The sequence below is a fragment of the Excalfactoria chinensis genome, chromosome 18 (genome assembly GCF_039878825.1).
Source record: "Excalfactoria chinensis isolate bCotChi1 chromosome 18, bCotChi1.hap2, whole genome shotgun sequence".
NCBI classification, from domain to species: Eukaryota; Metazoa; Chordata; class Aves; order Galliformes; family Phasianidae; genus Excalfactoria; species Excalfactoria chinensis.
This window is the reverse complement of record NC_092842.1, coordinates 5,226,627-5,236,141: the sequence shown is the minus strand read 5'-3', so window position 1 is coordinate 5,236,141 and position 9,515 is coordinate 5,226,627. Positions and strand designations below refer to the sequence as shown.

General features: G+C 48.6%; 1 protein-coding gene and 1 long non-coding RNA gene across 4 annotated transcripts in view; one reads left to right on the top strand and one right to left on the bottom strand.

Annotated features, from left to right (window-relative positions):
- Positions 1-612: 612 nt before the first annotated feature.
- The window catches only part of CFAP77 (cilia and flagella associated protein 77), a 51,604-nt gene continuing 42,701 nt past the window's right edge, over positions 613-9,515 (bottom strand). For both annotated transcript variants that reach the window (XM_072352921.1, XM_072352922.1), the window contains exons 5-6: positions 8,554-8,655; positions 613-859 (exon numbers count right to left, since the gene is read on the bottom strand). In XM_072352921.1, coding sequence (XP_072209022.1) covers positions 791-859; positions 8,554-8,655 — 171 coding nt within the window. In that variant the 3' untranslated portion in view covers positions 613-790. The remainder of the gene's footprint in view (positions 860-8,553; positions 8,656-9,515) is intronic.
- LOC140260501 (uncharacterized) overlaps positions 7,996-9,515 on the top strand; it is a 31,490-nt gene continuing 29,970 nt past the window's right edge. For both annotated transcript variants that reach the window (XR_011905554.1, XR_011905555.1), the window contains exon 1: positions 7,996-8,073. This is a non-coding gene — a long non-coding RNA (uncharacterized lncRNA). The remainder of the gene's footprint in view (positions 8,074-9,515) is intronic.

The following is a 9,515-nucleotide window of genomic DNA, read 5'->3' as shown; positions in this document are numbered from 1 at the left end:
GCCTGCGGCAGCGGTAGAGCAGCGTTACCAGTGGGTGTCACTGCAGGACAAGGAGCGCCGGGGCGTGCGGGGCCGGCTCGGGGCCCCCCGGTACCGGGGACGGGATGGGGCCGGGGGAGTCGGAGCGCGGGTCTGTCCGGGCTGGAAGCGGGGGGAGCAGAGCACGGCGCCGGGCGGCAGCGGCTCTTGGGCTGTACGCGTGGGATCGGCGGGGGCTGCGCGAACACAGCGCTCTGCGGAGGGGCCTCGGTTTGGCAGAGCGCTTGCAGCAGGTGCTGGGATGGCTGCATGCAGGCAAACGGGCAAGAGCTTTGCTGAATCAGGAAGCAATGGGGAGCTTGCTCGGCAGCCAGGTGGGAAGGACTGATGGGCTCTGGAGCTGTCCTAGACTTGGTGTTGAGTGGGATGTGGTTGAGTGTAATTTGTTTGTGCAGAACAGACAGGAGAGGAGACTGCCCTTTCCCTGCAGCCCTGTGGGGCTGTGCTGCTACAGTCACTGCCCTCTTAACACTGTGACTTGTTACCCTGAGCCTGAGATTTGTGTTGATCAGGATGAGGAAGGCGTTGGTGTGCATCGCACATTAAGCAATGAACAGGCTGAAACAGGATCTTGACTTCCATGTTTGATTTATTTGGCTACATCTGCATGAATACATCTACATCTACATCCCTTTAAGTCCTGAGAAATCCTATGTCTATGGCCGATGCAGGGCTCCATGCTGGCTGAGGTCCTGACCTGAGCTCTCTGTACATCTGCCCTGGGGAGGGAACTGCTTCTCCCAGGCACTTCTCAATGGGAGGCACTGAACGCCTTCTTACGAGCATTACAGTCTGGAAAAGTACTGAGATGAGGCCCAACCTATAGAGAAAAGAGCAGATAGATGATTGGTTACATGAGCAGCCGGCCAAGGAAAATAGGTTGCAGATACAGGTTTAAACTGAGACGTGTGAGCATGTCTTCATGTTTGGAGTGGGGTTACCAGCGGGGGTCCCTGTCAGTGCCTTGTGCCATAGATCTGCCTCATGTGGATGTGCAGAGCTTCCTCCCACTTCCCCCCCCCTGCCCTGCTCAGGCTGGATGGATGTCAGCTTTTGCATATGTAAAAATACACAGCAGTCTTTGCCCTGAAAAGCTTGCTAGTAATCTCATTAATCAAGACAAACAAAGCATATTTAGCTATTCCCCCTCTCTGGAGGAAGGCATCCGGGTGCTTCTATTTGCATTTGAGTGCCTGACTCCAGACAGCTGTTTCTGGATATTCTTGCTTCCACACAACCCCTGGCTGGGAGGGCATGGGGGAGGCAGAGCCCAGGCTGCAGAGGTGGGTGAGCAGCCCCAGAGCCCCCCAAGTCAGCTCTGACCTCCCACTGCAGATGCAGCAGTTCTTCCCTGTGACCTGCATGGGACCAGAGCTGGGGTTGTTAGAAAAACCTGCTGTCTGTATGTAAGGAGAGCTGAGCTGCTTCCCTTGGCTGTGTTTCCTGGGAGCCGGGTAGGGCAACATTTCTGTGTGGGGTTGGGTTGAGGCCACAGGGGAGGCAGCAGCAGTTTGTTCACTGCAGGCTGGTGCAAATGCTCCTGGGTGAGAAATGTCACACTGAGCCACCGCCGGCTGTAATTAAAATTAGCGGAGCCCTTGACAAAGTTGTGAGTGATGCCACGGCATGAGTAAGTGGGAAGCACCAGGTGTAAGGCAGGGGACAAGTGCTGCGTTAAAAAATGAGGAACCCCCTCATAATGAGGGATACCTGAGGTGTATGGATTAGTCCCAGGCCAGTAATGAGAGACAAGATAAGGGTGTCCCTGGGTCAGAGGTCTTCCTGTGACAGACCGGTGTGAGAAGTCAGTGCCGGTGATGGATCCACATCTCTGATTCTTCTAATTCGTATTTTAAATGATGAACCCAACAGCGCTTTCTGTACAGGCAGCTGATGGTCTTCACCATCGCTCTGATGTGGTTATGGGGCTGTTACACCAAGGCTTGGTTTTAATATCAGCTTTAGAGCACTGGCTGTAGCAGGACAGGAGCACAGGCTGCAGGCACAAGCATGGCGGTTTCCTTCACAGGATGATAGAACTGCAGTTGCTTTCTGCTCATTAGAAGCACTGATTTGCTCTTTTTCTTTGCATATTTATTGGCAAATTAAGGCTCGCAGAACACTTTTAGATGGGGGTGCTCTAACATCAGCCCTTGCTGCAAAGAGTTAGAGGGGCAGTAAAACAAACCGGGCCCTCAAAATACTTATTAAAGCTTTAAGGGTGCCATTTTCATTTGGGTTTCTGAATTACACTCATGTTTTAAATTGGAGGTCTGTAAGAGATCCCTCGTCAAGCATTAGTACAACCACATGCGTGGCGCAAGCAGATAGATCCATCACAGGTGAACCAATGCAGTGGGAGATGTGAGAAGCGCAGGGTGGGCAGAGCTCCCAGGGATGGCTTCTGGGTGCTGCTGGGTGGTCGGGCAGGTGGGAGGTAAATGGGAGCTGCAAGGGGGGCTCAGAAGGCAGCTGTGTAGTGATACATGGGAGGCACCGGGCAGCCTGAGGGTCTCCCAGCCTCACTTCTGCCATTCCTCTCTTCTGCAACACAGCCGCCCTTACACCCAACCCAGCCTCCATCATCCATTTGATCGAATGCTTTTAGTGGGTGACAAAACACTTCCCCGAGCTCTCTTTACAGGAAACCAATCTCTGTTCCTTTCTCAAAACCTCCCTCATTTTACAGAGCCTGAGAAATCCTGGGCCTTTCAAGCCTTCTCCTGTTTTGCTTCATCCCAAAACGACACAAAACAACGGCGTCGTGTTTGTAGATCTTTGTTTTTTGTTTGTTTCTTGGTGGGGAGGAGGGAATAAAGCACACAATGTATGGGTGCTGTATGCACTCAGAGCTGCACCGAGCATCCCCGTACAGACAGAACCGCGCGCGGCATCGAGATGCAAATGATTTCCGTGAAGCTATCACTTGTAAAGCTTGACAGAAAATAATGAGAAACACTAAATCTTTTATAAGGTCAACACTCAAGCAGCTGTCAAACAAGAAAAGAATTTAGCGAAAGATCCGCAAAAACTTCCATCGCCTCATTAAATCCAACAGGGCCGGGGCCCGGCGTGGTGAGGAGGCACCGGGGCGCCTCCGTTTTGTGTCAGTAATTTGCGGCGGAGGAAGAGGGAAGACGAAACAGCCAGCGCCGAAGGGGCCTTGGGGGAGGCTGGGGAATCGTTAGTGCGCCAGGAGCGGCCTCGGCTCCTAATTGGAAGCATTGGGCATTATCAACGGAGGATTTGCCTCGGCTCCCTGACAGCTCTCTAGGCCTGGAATGATAGCCCACTTGTCAGTGTAAAAGACCATTAAAAACAAACCATTTTGATTTAATTGGAGGCGGTGCGCTGGGGGCCCAGGTGAGGCGCTTCATCAGCTGATGTTGGCTGCTGATGCCTTTTTCCCCCTGTATTGATGGCTTTTCTTTTTTTTTTTTTCTTCCTTCCTTCCCCTCCCTTTCAAAAACTGTCGAGGAAAGAGAAAGAGGTGCTGAAAGATCCTTCACAGCTGCACTGAGAGCGGCTTTCAATAGGCTTGTCAACAAATGCCATGACAAGTTAGGGAGAGGCAGGTATTTTTAAAACAGACGTTATTCTGTCCAAGCTGAGCCGCGCTCGGAGGGCTGCGTTGGGTTATCAGGGCTACAAACACGGAGGCTTTTCCCAGTGGTTTCATCCTGAAGTTGCTTAATGAGTTGGGTTGGGTCATCTCTCCCCACCTTTCTAATTCCGAGAAGAGAAGGAAATCAGGACAATGGAGTTTGGGCTAAATGGTCCGTGTTGTGTGCAAGGGCTTCACAAAATGCTGGGTTTAATGCCCCACTGAGGCTCTGTGCTTTTTATCCCTCCTGCATGAAGGGCTGCAGACATTTGCTGGACTTCACAGCTTTCTCCTTTTGGGCAGTTTGAGATTTTGACTTGGAGGCCATTCGTGCCGTGGAAATGAAGTTGTCAGGTGGGCAAACAGAGTCCCTACAGAAGGCAGGATGGCCATGAATGAAGCCTCAATGCAAAGCGTTCCTGTGGATTTGTACGAGGAAGTGGCAATGGTAGGGGCTTACCTGGAGGACAGCACAACACTTGTGGCTTCACTCCACTGCAACCCATGAGGCTGAAGGTGCCCCAGATCTGTTCCTTCATGGTTGAATCTCTAACAGCAGTGGGCCCTGGGTGCCAGCAGCTGCTCATGCTGGTGATGGGTTGATGTTTGGATTAATTGATCTTAGGGGTCTTTTCCAATCTTAATGACTGTATGATTCTACCACATCTCTGAGGTGAAGGAAAGACTGAGAGTAACAGAGGGGGGAGCAGGGTGAGATGGAGAGGCTGAGTGTACGAGATATGTGTGAAGGGACACTGGGAAAGACTGGACCATGGAAATGCATTGCTGTGACCTGATATAGGTTGGTCCAAGCAGTTGTGTTGCTGGTAGTTCTGATGTTAGGCAAAGCAAGAAAATCCAAAGGATCCTGGCTGGACTGTTGTCCACCAATTCACTTCACTCTGGCCACTGATCAGCCATCAGGTAAGACCGTTTTTTAGCAAAAACCCCAGTTGAAGAGAGGTTTGTCTTGGTGCCATGGTGACAGAAAGCTTGCTTTGGTCTATGTGGTATCCAGGCCCGAACTCCAAGAACTTCTGTTGTCCCCCTTAAACCTGGGAGGATCAGTGCTGCACTGTGAAGCCATCCCACTGCGTGTATCAAGCACAGGTTGGTTAAGCACGGTCTATGGCTTTTCTGACAAGGCAACAATTGCAGGATTACATGAGCCACGCTTGTCAGTTCAGCTCTTCAGACAAAAATAGAGGTAAAGCATTAAAAAAAAATGCAGAACATTCTTGTGTGTATGTCTTAAACCTCAACTGTTAATTCTGACGAAGGATCAGGCTGTGAGCAGGTATCGGATCCCTGGTGAGAATCAAATTCTGGAGCCCAGAATTTTGCTGCAAAGTTTATACAGTGGGGATTCCTCTAATTACTTTCACTGGAAATTTACCTGACAGAGCTTTCCCAGGTAATGCAAGGCATACGCGGGAGAGCCGCTCAGTCGTTGACAGAGCCTTTGATTTTGTGCCAGGTTGCAAATTAAGTCTTTTGCCAAGGTACCCGAACACTTGCTCGTCAATTGCTTATCGCTTATTCATATCGCGCATCGAGCACAGCTCGTTTCATCTGCTTGGGAAGGCAGCACACGTTGACAAAAAATGTTGTCCAAAGTTGCTGCATTTTCTTTCCTCCCCCTGTTTGGTCAAGTAAACAAGAATATTCTCTCTGGAAAGCCTCCTTGAATGCGTGTGTAAGTTGGGATTCTCTAATAAGCAAAGGAAAGCCAATACTTTGTGTCGGTGACACACGGAGTGAGGAGCTGTTTTGACACGTGCAAATTCTGTCCTTCCACATCATGAGGTTCTGCTACCAAAATAAATGCCCTCCTGGACTGACTTGGCAGAGCCCTGAAATTTTGTTGTTGAGAGGCCTGTGTTGATCATTGGTTTGGATTATGGCCATCAGATATTCTTGGTTTGGATTATGGCCATCAATGATTCAGATGGAGGCAGCTGAAACCTCACCCTGCACTGTCTCTCTACAGACAGCAATGCTTTAGAGTTGGTGTATTTTGGCAGCAACACCTTGTCCTGAATTTGACATTGGAGATGCCATTTTGCCCAGGTCAGTGCAATGTTAGCGATGGGTGACATGAGGACAGGACACATGCTTTTGTACCTGCTGGGTGTCTGAGCTCTTATGGACCTCAGGGAATGTAATGCAGACAAAAAGGAAGTCTTGGTGCATGGTCCCAGCTCTTGCTGCAGGCAGAACAAAACAGAGGCCTTTTGCCTTGGGGATGGCAGAGGAAGGGGGAAGGCAGTAGAAATGCCTTGCTGAGGTGAGCAAGGAGTTAACTTCTGTTTGGATTTGTAACAAATAAATGTAACCCCCCCCTAGTTCAACTTCCCCTAATGAACTGCCCACCAGGACATGACTGGCTCCCCGTGCCCTGCCTCTCTCCATGAGCAGGAGGCCTGGGGGGCCCTGGGGACCACACAGCAGGTCAGTCCTGCAGAGAGAGAGGCAGAGCTGGAGAGCCCCAGTGTGGGAGGGTGTGCAAACCACACGGTTAGCCTAATGGCATAGGCCGTTATTCCAAAGCACTGGGGCTGAAACCAAATGAAAACAGATAATTTGTCTATACTTTAGCAACTCATTGACCAGGCAATGCTATGCAGACCTGGCAATGGAGGGAGAAGGCGGAGGCAATTAATGGGGAGGGCAAAGCTTCTTTGTTTTCTTTTCTCCATGAGCTCTAACATGGTGCCAGGTCTTGCATGGATCTAGTGATAAGTCCAGAGATCTCATGAGAATGAGAATGGTGTACGAACAAACTCCCACATCTTTTGGAGTGCTCTAAAAGGGGATGGTGGTGAGTGACTGAATTTGTCTGAGTTTGGGTGAAGAGTTAGGCCAAGGCTATTGCTTTGAAAGAACGCTAATTTATAGAGATGCTTAAAGCACAGTTTGGAGCCTTTCAAGCATTCTTTGAAGCCAACAGCTTTCCTTGGGGAATTTCTGCTTTTAACTGGGTACACTTCTATGGATGGTCGAGAACTTGCTTTTCCATGGAGGAAACCATGCACTGAAACTCAACTAAGCAATTAATTTCCTGATACAAGTTCTAACATAAAGAGTGCCTGTTAGATCTGCAGTTAGGGAGAGGCAAACCTTCCAGGTTAATGTAATGAGAGAGGAATGCAGAAAATAGAAGGTGCTGTGCAAAGTGATCTTTCTCCTCCCTGGTTGCCGTTCCTGAGAAAGAGAGGAAGAGGAGGGAGGAAGAAGAGAAGTGAGGGAAAGACTCAGGTGCTGTTTGAGACCTGTGGCTCTGGGAGGAATCCAACCACAATCACGGATGAAACAAAAGGGAAAGCACAAAGAAAAACGGAGGCTGAAAAATGAATAGTGATGGAAAGGTCTGGGGTGAGAGGAGCTCTAAAGAGAAGGCTTGCCCCAGTATCTCGTGTGACTTACACAATCTGTTTAACAGCGATCGGTCATGTTCTTTCCCTGACACGAGCCGCAGCAGCAGCTTTGTGCTGACAGGCAGCTGGGATAAATGATTACTGACATATGCTAATCGGACAGTCTTAGACAGGATGTAAGAGGAATACATCAAGGTGGTGCAAAATACATTTCTTGGTTGAAACTCTCCAACTTGTACAAGTAAATTAGCTTCAGGAAGTCACAAGGCCCCTTCATTGTTTGAAACTGCAGTTAAAAATCTACAGCATGGTAAAAAAAACCACACACACACACAAAACCAAACCAACCAGAACCATCAGAACCAGAACTGGAGCAGAGGGTTGAGAGGCTCTTTGCAATAGTATCTATCAGTGCCAGATATGATTTTGACCACGTCAACTCTCTGCAGGGCTTCAGTGCTTTCAGACTTTCTAGTGTCTCCTTTCAATCTCTCTAGCCCAGCTCTTATTCCTTCCTTTCTAAAATGCCTCCTAGCTTTTCACTTGAAGTTTCCCTGCATTTTTACACTGCAAACAAAGCTAGGAGAATTCACACAAGTACCACAGAGCACAGCAGGATGTGTAGATGAAGTCAGGAAGATGTCCAGATCCCATTGCTAGAATAAGAAATCATCATCTTAGCTCTCATATGGATCAACTTAAGGAAGTGTCTTGCACATCTGTAGCCTGGCTAGACCCTTTCCTCAGTCTCAGAGTGAATATTATCAAACAGGTAGTTTAGGGAGATATCAGGAGCATGGGCTTTCTGGGAATCTCCCACTCCTGAGATGAAAATGAATCTTTGTAGTGGAAATACTGTCAGGGCTTGAAGCAGTGATTGAGCACCTGGTGGGAAGGCAGGGCCAACCCAGGGGAGCTCAGGTGTATTCAATGTACTGAGTGACCAGAAGGGCTGGAGCCAGGATCCACCCCTGCCCAGACCTCATTTAAGGGTTGGCAGTGGAGGTGTGGGCTTTTCACTGGAGATCCCTGCCTACCTGAGTCTTTCTAAAGGTAAGTAGATTCTTTCCTTTATTTCTGTGCCTATGGCTGTTGTGTTTTAGCAAATCCTCACTGGGTGCAGCCTGAGGCCTTGTTGCTCTGCTGTCATTGCTGTGCTTTCCATATTAGTCTTGAAACACTTTAATCTGGTGTGGCTTGAATTAGTTACGGTGAGAGCCAAAAGAATGTTAGACTATCTAAAAGTAGGTTTGATTGTTATGGCTATGTAGAGCAGTCGCAGGAATACCAACAAAGGCCATGCCAGTACTGATGGGACATATAATACAGTGCTTCTGATCTGATGAAGGTCACGGAAGTGCCCACAAGTTAGACAATAAGCCACGAAACCCTTCATCTGTCAGCTGCTGTGGAGCATTGTAGGGTTTGGGTCTTGAGGGGCTTTGAGGCCTTACCTCTGCCTTCATGAGATAAGAGACTTCCCAGGGAACTTGGGCAAGGTTAGGAGGTGTTCTAAGTTCAAGTGCTTCATACCTTCTCCAGGTGGGGCAGATGCCAGAAGGATTCTTCCTTTGGAGGCACTCTGTTTTTTCGGAGCAGCGTGGTGCGAGTGTCACGCGCTCTGTCCTTCTGTAACTTAAGATGAATAAGAACAGGCTGAAATGGCTGCAAGGTTATATATGTAGCATCCCTACCTTGATACGTAATGACACTGGATGATTTAATCTAAAAGTCACTTTGGATCACCCTGAGGTGTGTGGTCTTTCATGTCCGTGCAGTTAATGCTGATACCTAAACACACTGATAAGGGAATTCTGTGCAATAGGCAGCTTTCAGTCTTGTGCCAATGAGATGATTGTTGCCTGTGCAGAACCCTGAATTAGAGCAATGGCTCATAATCAGCTGGGAAAGTCACTCCCATCACACTCACTGTGGGGAGGGAGGGGGATTTCCTGACTGTTCCATGTGTTGCTCTCCCTATTAGTTGAAACAGGGTATCTGTCCACTCTGTGATCTAATTTGTAGGTCTGCATTGCTTAACTTGGTAATTGGTGGTGGCAGGATTCAGGAATTTGATGGAGGGAACTTAGTGATTAAAACATCAGTCATTAATAGATAAGTTAGGGATGCATTTTTCCAACATCTTTGGCTCGTGCGTTCATAAAGTAGCTGCTAATTAAGAACACTGTACAGCAGTTCCACTATAAAGCATACTTTGTGATGGCAGTAAGCCCATTGAAATTGGTCATTACCATATTAGCTCGACTCTTCCTTGAGTCATTAACTAATAAAACAGTCATTGGCTGCTTTTAAATGTTATTACAATATCGCTACATTTAACAGCTCTAACAACTGCTTGGGGTGAGGGCATCTGCTGTGCCATGCCATGATCAAGGCTGGTGTTGGTTCCCTGAGTGTTTGTTGGCAGCTCCATTCTTTTATCTGCTGCTGCAGGAAACCTGAGCAGAGTTGATGCTGTCCAAAGGACAATCTGC